At 39.5% G+C, this 20,628-nt stretch overlaps 1 protein-coding gene across 3 annotated transcripts; it reads right to left on the bottom strand.

Annotated features, from left to right (window-relative positions):
* Positions 1-2,928: 2,928 nt before the first annotated feature.
* NABP2 (nucleic acid binding protein 2) lies at positions 2,929-18,674 on the bottom strand. 3 transcript variants are annotated; one of them, XM_039326804.1, is made up of 9 exons: positions 18,547-18,674; positions 18,122-18,211; positions 16,377-16,597; positions 15,508-15,612; positions 14,141-14,279; positions 12,588-12,659; positions 10,504-10,585; positions 6,649-6,712; positions 2,929-4,653 (listed from the first exon to the last, which is right to left on the bottom strand). In XM_039326804.1, the coding sequence occupies exons 4-9, from the start codon at positions 15,584-15,586 to the stop codon at positions 4,457-4,459; spliced, it is 633 nt and encodes a 210-aa protein (XP_039182738.1). In that variant the 5' UTR covers positions 15,587-15,612; positions 16,377-16,597; positions 18,122-18,211; positions 18,547-18,674; the 3' UTR covers positions 2,929-4,456. The 3 variants fall into 3 exon arrangements, with proteins under 3 accessions (XP_039182738.1, XP_039182737.1, XP_039182739.1); XM_039326803.1 differs by lacking the exon at positions 16,377-16,597; XM_039326805.1 differs by lacking the exons at positions 16,377-16,597; positions 18,122-18,211.
* Between the last annotated feature and the right edge of the window lie 1,954 nt (positions 18,675-20,628).

The raw sequence follows: 20,628 nt of genomic DNA, 5'->3' as shown, positions 1-20,628 counted from the left end.
TTGGTCTCTAGCCATCCCTATTCCTAAGCCTTGGCTAATGAAAGCTTCAGGAGTTATCTAATACACATCCTATTTGTTCCAGGCCCTCCCTATTCCTAACTTTTAGCTGAGTCTGCAAAATGCGTAACTCTTCATTACTTTTATCAGTTCTCTAACCACCCAGAATTATTACAAGCTTTTGTTGTTGTTAATTGCGAAGTTGTGTCCAACCCATCGCGACCCCATGGACAACATTCCTCCAGGTCTTCCTGTCCTCTACCATCTTCTGGAGTCCATTTAAATTCATACCTACTGCTTCAGTGACTCCATCCAGCCATCTCATTCTCTGTCGTCCCCTTCTTCTATTGCCCTCAATCTTTCCCAGCATTAGGCTCTTCTCCAGTGAATCCTTCATTCTCATTAGGTGGCCAAAGTACTTGAGTTTCAACTTCAGGATCTGGCCTTCTAAAGAGCAGTTGGGGTTGATCTCTTCTAGGACTGACCGGTTTGAACGCCATTACAAGCTTTACACTTGCATATTCCCTGTGAATAAGCATTTTTTGTTTTTACCAGACTAATTCCCCAATTACAGACTTCCTGGATTCTTTTGAAGTGTATGCCTAATCTTGCTTTGTTTTGGCACCCTGCCCATCACGGTAACATGCAAAATTTAGAATACAAACACCCCAAAACCTGAAACAATAATTTGAAAAGGATCTTGAAATTTGGCAAGTTTTATTGCAATTTCCACATAAAGTCTTTAGGAAGATTGCAATTTCTTGGTCAGAGAGAAAAATCAACATTTCTGATAATTGGGTTTATGAGTGCCAGACACAATGATTGGGACATTAGGCAGTGTAGCAATATGTAGGTGACTCAACTTCTGCATCTGAGTGAATTGTTTTATGTGACTAATATATTTACGTACAGTCTCCATTGTACCAATTTGTACCAAGGTTTAAAAAAACTTGCCTTGATTTGTATGTTTTAAAATTACTTTAGAAACTTGGTTCTAATAGAAAGTTCATTCAACTAATTATTCGAGTGGATGGAGAGGGATGGATATTTTACATATAAACCACAAAGATTTATTTTCCTCATTATAGCGGTTTTCTGCAGGTAAGGCAATATACTCTTCATTTTCTTTTTACAGGAATGAGTGCATAGGCTAATAATAGTATTAAATTCTACAGTAACTGTGCTGAAACCCTAAAATATTCCATATTTCTACAGTCCGCTGCTTCTTCTAATTCAAAGAAAAATGGAGAAATACTGTAAGTATTAACTTACCAAAATTACACTGCTACTCCCCTAACTTCAAAGTACAGTAATTGTTAAGCAATCTAATATTTACCCCAAATAAATAATTTATAAATCTATGCTTGATCTTCCAGCTCTTCAGTACAGCATTGGCCACGCAAAATTCTCAACTCCAAGATTTTCATTTATTACCAATAATCTTACATTTATTTTTTTACTTACTTTTCCAATAACCAAACCATGGATTTTCTTCAGACAACCAGCACAATATATTTTCATCTGAAAAGGAAACCCCAGTCTGATATTTCAGACTGTGAGAGGAGAGGAAAACAATTTTGGCAAGATGGCATCAATTTCAGAAGGAACAAGAGAACTGAGACAAACAAGAACACGGACTGCATCTGACTCATGTTATTTATCTTGAGTTATCTAATGTTAAATTAGCTCTCATATCAGGTAATTATACAATTACATATATAATATATATCTATTTGCCTTTGGCTTGTAAGTATTAAGCCTTCTAATCCATAGTTTCATCTCATTAAGCATTTGCACTTCATGGAGAAACTCAAAGAATAAGAAGGTTAAAATTTATTCCCCAACTATTCATAGATGTTATTGTTCATATAGTACATTCAATAACCACACCACGCTAGAATAAACAATGAAGTTCTTTTAAGAATTAATTCAAGCAATTATTTTGGAAAGGGGAGCAATGGAAAAGAAGCAAAAACGTGGGGCAGTAGCCAAACAACTACATAACAAAGCATTTCAAAACATATTTAAATGTTTAAGCAGCTGTCATTTATTCATAATAACAAGGAAAAAGTAAGACATTCCTTCTGATGTTTTATTAGCATTAAAATGGTTGTAACTTTGGCAACAGTTTCAGGATAAAGACCACTCTCTTCCTTTTAAAATGCTTAGATCTATTTGAGATAAAGGCTGATTTTAACACTTCTTCAAATAAACAAGAACCAGATAACATATAGCTTCCTGCAAGCTTTGCAGAATTTTGGCCTAAGCTAGCCCCTTATGTTTTCTAATTATGCATACGGAGAGAGATATTAAATTAAAATACACATGAAATATGCCCCATAGGACTCTTACAATGTCAAAAGATTCTGATTGGCATTCGTAATCTGTATAGGTCTTCCAGTTCAAAAATAAACAGACATTATCTTTCACTTGGCTGTGTGCATGAAGATGCAAAATAGGAGCAGTGACTATAGTCCAGGGGTCTTCAAACCTGGCCCTTTTATGACTTGTGGACTTCAACTCCCAGAATTCCTCAGCCAGGCTCGCTGGCTGAGGAATTCTGGGAGTTGAAGTCCACAAGGCATAAAAGGGCCAAGTTTGAAGACCCCTGGACTATAGACAGAAAGCTCAATCTAAACAGCCTCTGATATGGGGTCTCCTGCTCGGGTAGGGGGCTGGAGTAAAAGACCTCTGAGGTCCCTTTCAACCCTATTATAGCAATAGCACTTAGACTTATATACTGCTTTACAGTGCTTTACAGCCCTCTCTAAGCAGTTTACAATGTCAGCATATTGCCCCCAACAATCTGGGTCCTCATTTTACTGACCTTGGAAGGATGGAAGGCTGAGTCAACTTTCAGCCAGTCAGAATCGAACTCCTGGCAATGGACAGAATTAGCCTGAATTACCGTATATGCTGGCGTACAAGGCGACCCGGCGTATAAGACAACCCCCGTCTTTGTCGCCGAGCCGCATTCCTAGAACGTCATCTTATACGCTGGAAACTACCAGTATTTCCGGCGTATAAGACGACTCGGCGTATAAGACGACCCCCGTCCTTGGCACCGATTTTAGCACTCGTGGAAGTTGCCTTATACGCCGACATATACGGTATTCTATGTTCTATTGGAATGTAAAAGAATTCAAGATCTCAGCACAATAATGTATCCTTAAAAACCATTGATTTTCATAACAATTAAAAGCTAGGATTTTGAAACAAAGATTAATCTATTATTTATTCTAATTTTGTTGTACTTTTACCATGTTGTTTTCAGAAACCTCTCTAAAGTTTGCCGTAAATTATAGTGTCACTTTTGGGGAAATAGCTGTAGCAACAGCAATAGCACCTAAGACTTATATACCATCCCATAGAGCTTTATAGCAGCGGTCCCCCATCTTTGTGGCTTAGCTGCCCAGCTGGGGGAGGTGAGAGGGGAACTGGGCCGTGCGAACAGTGGGTTGGTGCACACACATAGCTCAACTTGTGCAAGCTGTAGGCCAGCACGCACATGCATGCGTGCACAGCTCAACTTGCGCAAGTTGAAGTCTGCACACATGTACATGTGCGCTGAACCGCCACTCATGCAAGTCAAGCTGCGCACACGCGTGCGTGCTGCTTGCCACTCGCGCAGCCTGGTTCCAAATAGGCCATGGGTGGTAGTGAGCTGCTAGCTGGGGGTTGGGGACCCCTGCTTTACAGCACTCTCTGAGAGGTTTACAACATCAGCCTATGGCCCCCAACAGTCTGGCTCCTCATTTTACTGACCTCGGAAGGATGGAAGGCTGAATCAACCTTGAGCCTGTCAGGATCGAACTCCAGACTGTGGGCAGAGTTAGCCTGCAATGCTGCATTCTAATCACTATGCCACCAGGGCTCTTGGACATGACAAGGCTCTGTTATTGGCCAGTCCTAAGGTTGTTCTGGAAAGCATGGCATCAGTTCTTATTGCCCAGCTGCACTTCCTTGGGAAGTTATGAACCATATTCATTCCAATTTGTAGACTAAAAAGATTAGGTAAAGAGTTTGAAGAAGTGCAGATCTAAACTAAAAAGAGCTAAATGCAAAAACTCATGCCCAACTCACAGGAGCTTATTATCTGGGAGGATAATGGACAGGAACAAAATACTATCAAATAAACAGATGGCAGGTCACTTGTATTGATTTCCAGCAAAAAAAAAAAATGAGTGCAATTTACAATATTTGAAGATTCCTAAAAGGCAAGACGAGCTTTTCAGTAAAAACACTGAAGACTGTATCTCTCTCGCCCAATCATAATACCCCATGTTAAAAATACATTTCAGTGGTTAAACGTTACGTTGTTCCCAGAGTCTCTACTCCAGCCTAGTATCCATGCTGTCTCCTCAGCAGCAGCTGTTTTGCCTCAGAAGGAGGCACAAAGTAGTATTGCAGGCAGTGGAGGAAAGAGGGATCCAAAGCTTTCCTGAACCCACAGCCCCTGCTATCTCTTGCTACTTCTCCGTGTCTCTTTGCCATTGCTGACTGGGTTTGAGGAGGACCCTAGGCTTGATGAGCTTCCACCTTGATGGTTGGGTTGACTCCTAGTGATGCGACTGGTGGTCGGATGGGTTGAGATGCTGGGTTGGTGCAGAGCACCGCCAGAGGAGATCATCCCATTGCCATTCTGGTTCTCTGCAGCTAAAGCCAAATAACATAAAGGAACATAGAAAGATACGAGTGAAACAAGATCAACGAAGCTACAAAATTCAGTGTCATCTTCAAAAACCAGATTACTATGAAAGATTTGTCCCTACATATTCTATACTGAGTTCTCAGACAAGGACCCACAAAGGAGACCAAAGGAGTACGAGCAAGAAAAATGACCTCTCCCCTCCAAAAATAAGTGAAAAGGTAGAGAAGCCAAACGGAGATACATTTTTGCTTGTTGGTTTTTGCCTTGCGGCAACTTGATTTTGGAACTGGGTTTTATTTCATTGATTGGAGAAGAAATGCTAGATCTTCTGGCAGATGATTCTCCAAGGAGGGAGTTCTACAAGTTTGTAGTAAATCACTAGGCAATGAGACCATGGCCTTTGGGCCACATTTCTATATGACTCCTGCCGGTCAAAGGAAGACTAGCCCAGAAGTTGAGATTGACATCATGCTAAGCAGGGATAGGCAGCCTGATCAGGGGCAGCAACTTACTCCCCTGAGCAGCTGAAAGCCTCCAGGGATCATCACAATACCCTTCTGCTCATTTTTCTGAGTTTTCTAAGGAGAGATAATAAAGGAAGGGAAGGATGGGCACAGGAAGCTTCTTGAAGGTAAAGTGCTCCATTTCTACCATGAAGAACTTCCCAACAGCCAAGAATCGTTGTTAGATGCGAAGTCGTGTCCGACCCATCGCGACCCCATGGACAACATTCTTCCAGGCCTTCCTGTCCTCTACCATCTTCTGGAGTCCATTTAAGCTCACGCCTCCTGCTTCAGTGACTCCATCCAGCCACCTCATTCTCTGTCGTCTCATTCTTCTATTGCCCTCAATCTTTCCCAGCATTAGGCTCTTCTCCAGTGAGTCCTTCCTTCTCATTAGATGGCCAAAGTATTTGAGTTTCAACTTCAGGATCTGGCCTTCTAAAGAGCAGTCGGGGTTGATCTCCTTTATGACTGACCGGTTTGATCGCCTTGCAGTCCAGGGGACACGCAGGAGCACCATAGTTCAAAGGCCTCAATTCTTTGGTGTTCAGCCTTTCTTATGGTCCAACTTTCATAGCCATCTTTTAATAGTCCCATTTCAGTTCACTTTGGGGGCTTGGGAGAAGAAGTCTCAGGCGAAGGTTGGAGACCTTCCACTCTCTGCTCCACCCTTACTTTCAAAGCCCCACATAAATATTGTACCAGTGAAGACTGGCTTCTCTGCTACAAAATCCTGAGATGCTGGGAGAACTCATGTGGCCTCCTGACTAGTGCACTGACATATGGTTTGTTGACCATACAAAGCACTAATTTTATTCCCATGTAACATTGTCATAAATCATGGTTTATAAGCCACGGTATCTAAATTAATATAGGTAGTCCTCGACTTACAACCATTCATTTAGTGACCTATTAAAGTTACAACAGCACTGAAAAAAGTGATTGGTGAACGTTTTTACATTTACGACGGTTCCAGCATCCCCATGGTCAATCAGGATTCGGGTGCTTGTCAACTGGCATGGATTTATTTGACGGGTTGCATTGTCCTGGGATCAGGTGATCACCATTTATAATCTTCCCAGCTGGCTTCTGACAAGCAAAGTCAATGGAAGAAGCCAGAATTGCTTAATGGCTGCATGATTTGCTTAACAACTGTAGCAAAAAGGGTCACAAAATGAGGCATAACTCACTTAATTGCATTGCTTAGCAATCAAAATTTTGGACTCTGCTATGGTTGTAAGTCAAGGACTACCTCTATGTAACTTTAAGCTAAAACCAAATAAATCATATTATAATTAACATATGTGCAAGCCAAGCAGAAGGAATAAAAGGTCCCAGTTTATGATACAATATTATATACAAGCCCAGCTACATGCTTATGCACTACCAGCCAATAAATTAGCCCACCCTATTTATAAATCTATAAATCAGATTGTCAGAAGGTCATCAAGGCAAGAGCAGACCTATCGCTCATTAGCTTGGATCCAGTTGTATTACCTGCTGATGTAGAAGGTCCTGGTGTGGTTTGAGAGGCTGTGGGGGCTGCGTTGTCATTTGGGGTCTATAAGACAGAAAAAAAACAACTATTTTAACCCATGCAGAAATTCTAGATTTAAAAGACCCTGGGGTAGAGAACAGAGAAGGAAACCAATCCAACTATTTACCCAGAATTTCTAAGTGTGGGTGGAGAAGAATAGGTGGCATAAACTATACTACATTGCACAACAAAAACATCTTTACACAACAAAGCAACAAGATCTGGCTGGCATGATGTTATCTATTAAGATGTTATCTGTAAAATATTTCTGAGAGATGACTAGCCACTAAATTAGCTCCAGCCAACTAGCCACTAAATTTGCTCCCATTTAAAGTCCTCCTCATACTGGTGAGTTAGATCCATTTAGGCAACCAATAAATTTGCCAAATACATATCCTGAGATTTTGTATCATTATTTCTTAGATTTGATTCTCATATTTTCTCCAGTTACTGAAAGCTGGAAATATGGGGATCACCCTTCATTTTCTTCCCATAACTCAGTGAGGTATGTTTGGCTGAGACTATATATAGTTAGTTTCCATGAGTGAGGAGGGACATCAATCCAGGTTCTCTCAATGCAATCCAAAGCACAACCACTATGCCACTTTTTTAAAACTCATGCAGGGGAAACGCTTCAGCTCCTGCTTATCCCTTTACATTTCATTAAAGTGTCTCTTAAACACGTATGAACTCTCTTAGGTTACACACCTGAAAAGTTTATTATCCCCTTTTTTTTCCTGAAAGGAAAGCCAGGGTAGACTATCCACCTTGGGGTATGAGAAGGGTCAGTATCTTCAATATGGCTAGTGTTACTAGATAACTGAAGCCATGACTCTTTTTAATGGCTACCATATGTATTGCTTGCATATAAAAGGAGTGGGACTTGCATCCCTGGTTTTGCCTGACACTTGAGGTCCATGATACCTTCTGTAGTCATTTCTCTAGATCAGGGGTGTCAAACTCGCTGCGTCACGTGACGTGTCGCAATGTATCGCGACTTTTTTCCCCTTGCTGGAGCTGGGGTGGGCGCGGCTTCCGCGTGACGCATCCAGCTTGACATCCTTGCTCTAGATGATCTGAATCTACATAATCCCTGACCCGGTTGGGACTAGCAGAGGGTGAAGCCCAAAACATCAGGCTCATTTGTCCTGAACTAGATTGTGTAATTAGATTGTGTAAGGTCCCTCAGTTGAGATTGACTTCTGAGCACGTTATGGAGGCAACCATATGTATATATTAAGATAGGCAAGAAAATCGTTAGTGAGCACCTGTCCAGCCTAGATGAGTTCAAATCGCCAGGACCAGACGGATTACACCCCAGAGTTCTCAAGGAACTGGCAGATGTGATATCGGAGCCACTGAACTATATTTTTCAAAGATCCTGGAACACAGGGGAACTACCAGAGGACTGGAAAAGAGCTGATGTAGTTCCCATCCTCAAAAAAGGAAAAAAAATGGATCCAGGAAATTACAGACCTATCAGCCTGACCTCAATACCTGGGAAGATCCTGGAAAAGATAATCAAACAACGAATCAACGAACACCTAGAGGCAAACAAAGTCATTACTAAAAGCCAACATGGGTTTGTCAAAAATAGATCATGCCAGACAAATCTTATTGCATTCTTTGACCAAGTGACAAAATTAGTGGATCAGAGGAATGCTGTGGACATAATTTACTTGGACTTCAGTAAGGCATTTGATAAAGTAGATCACAACCTACTACTTGACAAGATAGAAAAATGTGGGGTAGACAGAACCACCACCAGATGGATCCGTAGCTGGCTGACCGGCCGTACTCAGCGAGTGGTCCTCAATGGAACTGCATCTATATGGAGGGAAGTGTGTAGTGGGGTGCCCCAGGGCTCTGTTCTGGGCCCAGTACTCTTCAACATCTTCATCAACGATTTGGATGAAGGGATAGATGGGGAACTCATCAAATTTGCAGACGACACCAAGCTGGCAGGAATAGCCAACACTCCAGAAGACAGGCTTAAGATACAGAAGGATCTGGACAGACTTGAACACTGGGCACTAACTAACAAAATGAAATTCAATGGTGAAAAAAGCAAGGTTCTACATTTAGGCAAGAAAAACCAAATGCACAAGTACAGCATAGGTGGCACCATGCTCAATAGTAGTAACTGTGAGAGGGACCTCGGAGTCCTAGTAGACAATCACTTAAATATGAGCCAGCAGTGTGCTGCAGCTGCCAAAAAGGCCAACACAGTGCTAGGCTGCATTAACAGAGGGATAGAATCAAGATCACGTGAAGTATTAATACCACTCTTCAATGCCTTGGTAAGGCCACACTTGGAATACTGCATCCAGTTTTGGTCACCACGATGTAAAAAAGATGTTGAGACTCTAGAAAGAGTACAGAGAAGAGCAACAAAGATGATTAGGGGACTGGAGGCTAAAACATATAAGGAACGGTTGCGAGAATTGGGTATGTCTAGTTTAACGAAGAGAAGGACAAGGGGGGACATGATAGCAGTATTCCAATATCTCAGGGGCTGCCATAAAGAAGAGGGAATTAAGCTATTTTCCAAAGCACCTGAAGGCAGGACAAGAAGCAACGGGTGGAAACTAATCAAGGAGAGAAGCAACCTAGAACTAAGGAGAAACTTCCTGACAGTGAGAACAATTAATCAGTGGAACAGCTTGCCTCCAGAAGCAGTAAATGCTCCAACACTGGAAGTTTTTAAGAAGAGACTGGACAGCCATTTGTCCGAAATGGTGTAGGGTTTCCTGCCCGAGCAGGGGGTTGGACTAGATGACCTCCAAGGTCCCTTCCAACTTTACTACTATTACTATTACTATATGTCACCGTCAACAGAACTAAAGAGGTCTTTATCATTCCTTTTTCATTTTTTGAATTCCTGTCTCAATCAATATCTCCAGTACTGGCTGCTGAGAGTCCTATACACATAATAAACAAGTCTCGTTTAGTTTAGCTTCTGACTCCCAAGTTGGGCCAATGCTGCCACCTGCTGAAACTTTCTCTTGATAGGCACATGTAAACCCCAACTTCTACAAAATCTAAAACAAGCACGGGATTTTAAAAGAAGAAATGCAACAGGAGGTGGTTATCACAAGAGGCATATTTTTAAAGGATTCTGCTTGAGCAAAAAGAAATGGCAAGAAAAGTACAGTCATCCTGCGACTGGGCAAGGAACAGTTCTTATGAAATCCATCATTAAAAATTTATTTCACACGTCAACATCAGTTTAGACCAGTGGTTCTCAACCTGTGGGTCGGGACCCCATTTGGGGTCGAACGATCATTTCACGGGGGTTGCCAAACAACGCAGTCCGCCATTTTTCCCCCTTTTCCTTAGCTTGAATAGAGTCTAATTCTATTGGCTTTCAAAAGCCCATAGGAATTGTCCAGGCTGTCTCTGCCCTGCTGAGCCCGCCAAAAGTCCCATTCTGCAAACGGTGCTGCATCAGTTGAGTAGTCCTCGACTTACGACCGGTTGAGTAGTCCTCGACTTACGACCAGTTGGGGGTCGTGGCATTAAAAAGGTTGAGAACCACTGGTTTAGACAAAGATTCTCGGATTTTTCTTACTTTGCATAAAGCACTCTAGTGATGAAATTGGGTTCCACCATTCTGAAAACAAAACAGCCCACTTTTTCCAAGAAAGACATATATATATGTTTAGAAGCAATCTATTACTGTACACATCATTCATGGTTAGGTTTTAAAGCTTTAAAGTTTCACTGACCAAGCTTATGTCCCCCCCTACACTATTTCTGAGTCCCGCTAAGTCACTGACTAAGAAAAACCAAACTAAGGCAATTCTTATACTTACATTTTTGTTTTGTGACTGCTGGGCAACATAGTCAGGATTTGGCTCACTGAAATTTGGCACTTCTGAATAAACCATACAAAACCTAGAGAGCAGAAGATGCAATTGTCATTCAACTGATGAATTTTTTTTCCTTGTTCTTTTAAATTCCCTCTCTCTTAATAATGTATACTGCACTGTTGTAATGAAACTGCAATATGTCCTATGGCGGCTTATAGCTCGCTTGAAAAAGAAACCCCGATTCTTGCAATCAAAGTGGCTTGAAAACAAAAGAAAAAAAGTTTAGACAGAAGAAGGGAAACAAAATGAGGCACCACTAAAATTATAACTAGTATGGAAATCCATCTGGTACTCTAAGGCAGGGGTCCGTCTACCTTGGCCACTTTATGATTTGTGGACTTCAACTCTCAGAATTTCTCAGCCAGCATGGCTGGCTGAGGAATTCTGGGAGTTGAAGTCCACAAGTTACAAAGTGGCCAAGGTTAGAGAACTCTGCTCTAAGGGATATTACTAAGCTTCCTTTGGAAGATAAACTGAAGACTGCTGCCCCCTCCCCAACAAAGAGGTGCCAAAATATCCTTTTTCTCCCTCTTAGTGCAGCAAGATGGAATAACCATGCAAAACAATCCCGAAAGTACCTTTAATTTTTTTCTGGCAAATACAAAACTTAAAAGCTCCACTCTTCCAAACAATGGACTTTCAAGGGAAATAATAAGGGTGGAAAGAATGAAGGTGGGAAAATATTAACTCAACCCATTGAAATTAAAACTTGACCAGCCAACAATGGCAACATTATGGACCTGGTGTTAATGTTCATATTGTTAATAAATGAAAGCGATCCAGAGGTAGATAATAACAGTGAGGCAAGATTATTCACAGTGAGCTCCTACTGAAGATCAAAGGAGGGGTGAAGGAGCTCTGACTCAGACATCAACTAGGAAATGCATCAACCATCAGCTTTAGAACTTGGACACACTTGTTTTATCTGGGCATTTAAGATTGATTCATGGTTAGTGGAATAGATACACCAAGATCATTTTAACATTAAAACTGAGCACTGTGGCCTTTGAGATGTTCAGAGCTTTAAAGGGGGAGAGGTCAATTAGGTGAATTAACACATAGCACCTGCTGGTAGTTCCTTAAATCAAACACATCTTTTCCAGGAATGTGGGGCAGCATCTGCACAATACCAGGAAAGATGCAGCTTCTTCATAAATTGAAATGTTATGAAATGAAGGAGCCAGTTTGATCTACTAGTTAAGGCACCAGGCTAAAAACTGGGAGACTGTGAGTTCTAGTCCTGCTTTAGGCATAAAAGCTGGCTGAATGAGTTTGAGCCAGTCACTCTCCCTCAGTCCAAATCACCTTGTAGGATTGCTATTGTGGGGAAAATATGAGGAAGGCGTATTAGATATGTTTGCTGCCTTAATTATTTATAAAGATAATAAAGGGAGGATTAAAATAAAATAAAATAAACTTTCAAGATCACTCCCCCCGTGCATTTTGAATTATTTTTTCCTCTTTGACCTGCACATATTTAATATTATTCTTTGTCCTTATTCACATTTTTCTTCCAAGCCATGCCTTTTTAGCCTAAGGATAGTGAACCTCTATAGCACTATAAACTGATTTAAGAATGGCTAAAGAACAATATATAAAAATCATTATACAAATCTTTATTAGCATAAATAACAACTGTAATATTTCAGTGTGGAATGTCTCACTGAAATAATCACTGGGAAAACTAGAGGTTCACTGTGAAAAAACAAAATATATCATGATAACAAAGTGAAATGTAAATTAAGTATAGCACAGGGTGGGGACATTTATCCTAGAGAATAAAGAAATCATGGCGTAAAATTTAGACCTGGTGGATTGCTAAATGTAATCTGAAATATACTAAGATGTTACCAATTTCTTTCAACTTAAAAACAAAGGAAGATGCCTTCTATGGTTTCAGATATTTTATATCTTCTAGGACAGAATTATTCTTTGGTGATAATCTGTCTTTGCACAACATTGGAAAAAATCCACCTAGCCATCCCCTAATACTAGGAAGAACCACTGAGATAAACTATGAGCCTTACTCTCCTACTTTCTGCAGATCTCCTCCACGTCCAGTGTACAGTGTCAAGCAGCCTTTGAAAATTGATGAGTACCTGATAAAGAAAAACTCATTATTGAAAGCAGCACACAGTTCTTAGTTTTGTTTAAGAAGAAATCTGTCTTTTTGGTGCATCACATGAAGCTCTATCTATATAATATCTGTACAGTGCTTGTTTGTTCCTCATGGAAGTAAACTAATCTTCCAGACAAAGATGATAATGGGTGCAAGAGAGGAAAATTATATGTTCTTAAATCTCATTGAAACCAGTAACATATGAACTTCAAACTGATTTATCTAGGAGTGAGAACCCTTGAATTCAACAGACTTATTTCCAAGGAGCCATGAATGGGATTCTGCTGCTAAGTTTTCTAGATTTGCTCTACTTATTTGAATCAAACAAAAATGTTCAGTTAATTGGGCTGGCTGCAGAGTATGGCAAACTTAACGTGTTGGGTCTTTGCTAGCATGTTCATATTTGCACAGAACATCAAAAAAGGTCAGAGCAATGTTACAGGACACTCTGCTTGTATACAGGTAGTTCCTGTTTAGTGACTGTTTCATTTAGTGATTGTTCAGTCTTACAACAGTGATGAAAAAGTAATTTTATGACCAATTCTCACATTTATAACCTTTGTAGGTCTCTAAAGCAGAAGAAAGCTGAAGTAAGATCCTAAGCACAGCAATTGTTTCATTTGGCAACTGCTTCTCTGAACAAGCGAGTTGCCAGTCCCAATTGTAGTCACTAAAAGTACACTACCTATACACCACTTTTTATAGGCAGATTCACGCGTTCTGCTCAATCAGTGTTTGGTTAACCATCATTTACTGAATAAGCAAAATTGGATAGGTTCAAATTAAATACTGAGCCATAAATCATGGTTTATAAACCACAATAGCTGGGTTCAACTCCACAAGACAAATCAATGTTAAGCAAACTAAATTATGACCAACAACAATGCATAAATTAAGCTTAAGTCTGCCTTTGTATAAATACGAGGAAAATTAACCTTAAAAACAACATGTACATTTGCAGAAGAAAATATGTATGGTCTAAGAAATAGGTTAAATGTTGCAGATTAGACTGATCCCAAGAATTATACACAGTCTTTATATTAGGGCTGATGAAAAGTTCATTCTGCTGGATCTAAAACAACTGGTAGCCCAAGACTGCATGAGGTGTGTTGGAAGATAATAGTTCAGCAACATCTGAAGTCTCAGATTTCCCACCTTTCCCTTAAACTTTCCTAACTAAATTTAGAAAAGTGGTGAAACACATTAAATAACTAATTTGTATGAACTAATTTGAGCACATTCCACAAAATAGCCAAGCCGTAGTTGCTGCTCTCTTGACATAGGGCAGAGGTAGGCAACCTTGGCTCTTTTATGACTCGTGGACTTCAACTCCCAGAATTCCTGAGTTATAAAAGAGCCAAGGTTGCCTACCCCTGACATAGGGTTTAGCCACAGTTTCAAAAACAACACCTCTTCCCCAAGCTTTTCCCAAGCCACTCGTCTTGGAAAAATCCCCCATACCCTTTGGTGAGTCGGATGATATCGCCTGGCTGGATTAAATTTCCAACATCATCCCATACAGAGATGTTAATGCTGCCTGTTCTGTCAGCTACTTTACACGTCCGTACTTCGTGGCCATCCTTTGTCTTGGTCACCCGGCCTAATGACAGAACAAGAATCACAATTTAAGACAACTGCAGGCATCTGCTTTCATGAGTGAAGGAGAGGGGTTTTTTTGTCACTCGCTGCTTCACTCCAAATACATCCCACCTTCAACTGCATATTCTTTTAAGCCCAGACTATGCTGGCTCAGAAATTCTGGGAGTTGAAGTCCATGAGTCATAAAAGAGCCAAGGTTGCCTACCTCTGGCCTAGACGTTTAAATACTGAGCTGGTATATGTATCAAACTGGAAGTAAATTGTTTAGATTATCTAAAAAAATACTCATTTTCTGAGAGTTCAGTCTGCTTCTCTATATCACAGAAACTGCTTCATCAGCAGCAGCAGTGATCATGCCATACAGGTAGACCTCACTTAAGGATAATTGGGACAGGAATTTCAATCACTAAGCGATGCGGTCATACAACTCCGTTGCTTAGCAACAGTAATCTCGGCATTCCTTGTAGCTGTCCTTAAGCAAATCCTGTTAACTTTGATCACTTAATCATGTTGTTAACTTTAATTACATAACTTTGATCATTAATCGAGAATTATCTGTATTATTTTTCCCCCTCATATAACATTGCAATTTTAAAGCCACTTAAGTGTATTGTAAGTATATACCACTGAGTTCATTAGTATGTAATATATAATAAACTTTTAAAAGTATTTTTAACTTTAAAAGCCAACAGGTACTGCAAATTGTTTGGAGTACAAAGAGGGGAGTCAGAAATTAAATACTTATGTATATTATTCTTAAGGTTTTTTTTTCTTCTTTTTTATAATTATAAATAATACTGTAGTGGAGATTTTGGCATTAAGCTAAAATATATATACTTTTGTTTTACATCATAAAAATAGTTCAATGTACTTTGTTTGCTATGGTTTACCTTTTACTAATGCTATTTTGAATATTAATTTTATAACTTCAGTAACATTATCGGTCTAGTTATATAAAGTATCTTTTTGAAAATACAATTTTGTTTTAAAGAAAGTATTTTTAATCTGGCTAATAACCAACATTTTTTGGAATAAGACAGTAATTAGTTGATCAGTGAGGGAAAGGAAATCATTACATAGCAAAGTAATTACAAAAAAAGGCAGTGAAAATATCTTACCCAGAATTGAAGCATTCTAGTGAGAAATAGGGCATGTATCTTGGTCTCCCAACTGCTTACATAGTGATTTAAAAAAAAATACAAACCTATTTTCTCTTTCACATGACTTACCTGTTTCCAGCACAATGAATATAAGATTTAGGTTTTTCATGCCTGGTTTAATATCTTTCACCAACGTTTCTGTTGTCATGTTAAATGCCTTCTGATTTCCAGTACCTGGCAAATAATTTTAAATAGTCTTATATTCATAGATAGAACAAATAAGACAATGCTGTTTGTAACAGATAAGAAAAGTATTCTATTTTAATCTTGAAGATATTGTATTCTCTTCTAGTGATATAAAACACAGCCCAACTCCAAATATGCAAGATTATAAAGACATAGATATACAAGTTGCGTAAGTTAAATTTATTCTTCCCATTACCACATTCTTCCTTCTTCTACAATTATTTGCAAGAAGCTGATACTATTTTGCCCAATACCAAAATCTAGGCTCTTGGGATTCTGACAAATTGGAAAAGCTTCTGTGACTGAAAACTTATACAGAATCACAAGGCACTTACAGAAACAATATTTTACAGTATTCGTTTTTAAACATCATAGGCTAATATGTCAGCTATTCAAGAGAGAAAGCAAACAAGACTCACTTTTATATAGAAAGACGCTTCTAAAAGTATAGATGTGAGGATGTCCAACCAGACTTTAAAATAAACCCTACATTTTAACATGCAACTGCTGGGTTCTGATAGCACATCAAGACATAATTTGATTTTCTTTTTTGTTAGTATATTGTGTGAATTCATTCAGCTGTGATGTCATAAGCAAATTATGGGTCACTATATAAACCCAGCCAATATTATCGCAACTGCAGATACCTAATTTGGAAAATAAGCTTTGAAAAATCCAAATTGAAAAACAGCATCGTGGAGTTAAAAATACATAAGCAAGAAATCAATTTTTACAGGTAGTCCTCAACTTACCACCACAATTAAGCCCAACTTTCTCCTGCTAAGTGAGATGTTTGCTAAGTAAGTTTTGCCTGTGACCTTTCTTGCATAGCTGTTAAGTGAATTTGGTTTCCCCATTGACTTTGCTTGTCAGAAGGTCCCAAAAGTTGATCATATGCCTCTGGGAGACTACAATCATCATAAATATGTCAGTTGCCAAGCGTTTGAATTTTGATCATGTCGCCATGGGGATGCTACAATGGTCATAAGTGTGAAAAATGGTCATAAGTTACTTTCTTCAATGCCGTTACAACTTTGAATGGTTATTAAACAAACTATTGTAAGTCGAGCACTACCTGTATTTGTCTATCAAGGAAGAAGCAGCATATTAGTGGAAATATGTGCAGGAATATGAGCTGAATTTTATATACCAGTGGTGGCGACCCTATGGCATGAGTGCCGGAGGCGGCACTCAGAGCCCTCTCTGTGGGCATGCGTGCCATCATCCCAGTCCTAGGCCTTCAGCTGGGTTTTATAAAACCTTTTCACTTTAGACCTCCGCTATGTGCAAAAAAAAAAAAAAAAGTTCAATCAGTCGATTTCAACTTCTCGCGGGAAAAAAAAGATCTTGCAAAGTGGGAATTGATTGATTGAACTTTTTAGTCCCACCCAGTCTGCCGTTACTACCGCAGCCACGCCCAGCCAATGGGCCACGCCCAGCCAATTGGCCACACCCACCCAGCACTCGATGATGCATAAGTGGGTTTTGGGTTGCAGTTTGGGCACTCAGTCGCTAAAAGGTTCGCCATCACTACTATATACTAAGGTGACCAACTTTTTTACAATGAAAAGGAGGACACAAATAAATTGAAGAAAAAATATTGTAAATAAAAGAAACATTTTATTCGTTGCAACAATAATACAGACAACTTGCATGTGCAAAGTTGCCAGCCAGGTGTTTTGGCGCGCTCAGCAGCAATTCCTATTGGCTTTCGAGTAGCACAGCTCATGCAAAAGTTGAAAAAAAAAAACCATCAAAAAAAGTTGCCGGAATGCCGTTCTGAGCGTTCTGTGAGAAAAAAAAGCCCTGCAGATTAGTCTTCAAATATCGAAAAGGAGGACATGTAGGAGGACACTTTTCGAGGGAGGACAGAACTTACAAAAGGAGGACTGTCCTCCCTAAAGGAGGACGGTTGGTCACCTTAATATACCATCCCCAGGTTCACACACCTTCTATCCCAAACACACCTTACATTTCCATGATCAAAAAGCACACATCTATAGACTTATGACAAACTTCTTTGACAGAGATTTCAAATGCAAATGTTTTACACACAATTCCTGTAATATATACAGAAAATAACTGTAGTTTTAATCAATTCACCACAAAAGACATATAACGTCCCCTCCCTCCGACCAATGTAAGAGCTTTTACTTATTACAACCTTAGAATGCACAGGTAAAATCATATTCTTTTATAGATTCTTGTTTCCTTATTGCTAACAGGGCAAAAGCTGATATTCCTTGGGAAATTATAAAAAAAATTAGCCTCTCTAGTACAGTCTTGAGTGTAATCAATCTAAGTATTTAAAAGGATGGCTATAAAATATACTCTGCCCTTCCCCATATCTGCTCCCAAATTCCAGCCATGTTTAAACTGCTGTTGCCAACTTTTTCCTTTCTGAAGCAAATTATAAGCTCCTCCTGGTATTTTACAAAAGCTAGTAATGCAGTTTTGTCAGGTTTTAGCTCCCACTGACCATTGTTACAATACCTACTTTGAACAAACTGAATAATTTTCAGCACATGTAGAAAGTTAGTTTCAAGGGAGGTTGTGTACTATACTTGATCTGGTTGGTTGCATTCCACTGTGAAAAAGAAAAACAAATAAAAGTACTTTCCATTGTTTCTTAGGGAATCATTTATCCCCCTCCTGATCAAATTTCATCTTCTAGCAGTTTTTTGCTCTGCGATTCCTCTCCGTATGAAGCAGATACTAATTTACTTACTCTTAAAATATATGCTTGCATTGTAATAATATAATTAAATGAAACATGGTTAAAAAGTTCAATAGAACTTAATATGCTAGTGAGCAGTCTCGTTCCTACTGAACGTGGATCTGCTGGCCCTGCAACATGTCCATATGTTTTTGTGCTGTGTCCAGAGCAACAAACCGTCTGCCGAAATCGCACATTCTTCTTACCTACAATCTCCTGGCTATTAATTACATCTTGTATAGAAGAAAGTCCCCATCATCACTTCTCAGTGAAACAGCCAGATGAACGTCCACTTGCAGACATTCCAGGAAGTATCCTGCAGCGTCTAGTCCAGCCAATCACAGCACAAGACAGTCCTTCGACATGTAGGAACGTTCCAATCCTCCAGCCAATTGCAAGCTGATAAAGCATTAAAGTGACAGTACCAACAACTACAGACATTGTAGAGGTAGATCTGCGATTATCTATGGTAGCCAGAAATAAGAGTCTGGAGCATCTTTTTAACAGACTATTACAAGGTATAAGGTTTCATGAACTGCAGCTCATTTATCAGATGCGTGGAGTAGCTTAACTGATGTACGATTTAAATAGGTACGGTATATACAGATGAAGGAGGGAGAGGAAGACTGTGGGTGCACAGATGAAGGTTGCATGAGAACAAATTACAAATTGTTTCTCAATTAACATTTTTATCAGCTTTAAAACCTATTGTGTTTCAGATCTTTTGAAATAGCCTGAAACATATTGATGTAAGTTTAGTTATCTCAATTTTTGAATACCAACAACTGATTACAGTGTTTTCTACTCCCAAAAACAATTTGCAATTTATTCAAATCTTGATGTTCAAGAACTTAACTAGTGGACTGAAGACATGCAATATTTCAATCAGTTTTGAAGTTGGTGCATCTTCCTTTTTGGTTTCATTTAAATATGGGCACAAGCTGGATTGGAAAAAATTAGAAACAAACAATACAATTAATGGGCACCTTTGTAATATCTCACAAAATATCCCTAATTTAGTCTCTCCCATTGAATGAATTAAAGCTCATAGTACATAGTTACAGCTTTTGCATTTAATAAAAATATGCATATATTTGCCAATTTTCACTGTAATAAGATTATCTGTGCATTGATGTGGCATGATTATTCAAAGGACCGGGAGACTTTAGCTATAATTTAATTACTGAGATCTGGCTGGCTGAAGGGGAAGGGTCTCCTTCATGGAGATCTGTCCAGCTAGGTGTTTTATTCTGCATCATTTGCAACCCCACAACAGGATTGGCATAATGTGGTGCCAGGAGATCCTAACTGTTGTGGAGTGCCATTCTGCAGGTGGTCGGATGTGGGTTGTTGCAATCCATGCTGGGCCAAAGGAACAAGTTGGGGTGCTGGAATTGTACTGCTCTCTTTCACCAAACTGCCTAATTTCCTCAAAGGGGTAATTATAGGTTTCCTCAGCCTCTCACTCAGTGTTTCTCAACCTTGACCATTTTAAGGCATGTGGACTTCAACTCCCAGAATTCCACAGCCAGCAATGCCTTAAAATGGTCAAGGTTGAGAAACACTGCGACTAGTGGGTGATTTCAACCTCCTTTCCATGGGATCTAAGACAGCTTGGGAATTCATAACCAAGTATTCACTCTGTACTGATATGTCCTGACACAGTTCTTGGGTACTTTTCCAGCAGTCCATTGTCATGGGCAGCTCACTTCCTTATTATTTACTAAATTTGTATGGCACCTGATTCCCAGCAAGTGTGGGCAGTTTACAAATTGTTAAAAAAAACCATCAAGACTAGAAAACAACAAGAGCAAACAGGCAGATAACAAATTCAGATTGGAACAATGTGAAAGAAGAAGAAAAGGGGCTTTAATTATGCTTGCCAAAGGCCTGGGCAAAGAGCCAAGTCTTCAGGACCCTTCCAAACACCAATCAGGTGGAGGAGGCCAATTTATGCAGGGAGGAGGGACCTATTAAGAGGATTTGCCCCAAATGGATCCTATTGTTGATGGCACTTGAGGAGTTCCCCAGCAATTGGATGGTGCTACTTTTAGGTGCTTTGTTGATCTTTAGAATACAGAGGCAATACAGGTAGTCCTTGACTTACGACAATAATTGAGCCCAACATTTCTGTTCCTAAGCAAGGAGGTTGTTAAGTGAATTTTGCTCCATTTTACAACCTTTCTTGCCACATGTTTTAAGTGAATCACTGCAGTTATTAAGTTAGTAACACAGTTGTTAAGTGACTCTGGCTTCCCCATTGACTTTACTTGTCAGAAGGTTGCAAA

Source organism: Crotalus tigris, unplaced genomic scaffold, assembly GCF_016545835.1.
Source record: "Crotalus tigris isolate CLP2741 ecotype Arizona unplaced genomic scaffold, ASM1654583v1 scf7180000024345.2110221, whole genome shotgun sequence".
NCBI classification, from domain to species: domain Eukaryota; kingdom Metazoa; phylum Chordata; class Lepidosauria; order Squamata; family Viperidae; genus Crotalus; species Crotalus tigris.
Note: the sequence above shows the minus strand (reverse complement) of the source record. Positions and strands in the feature narration are given on the sequence as shown.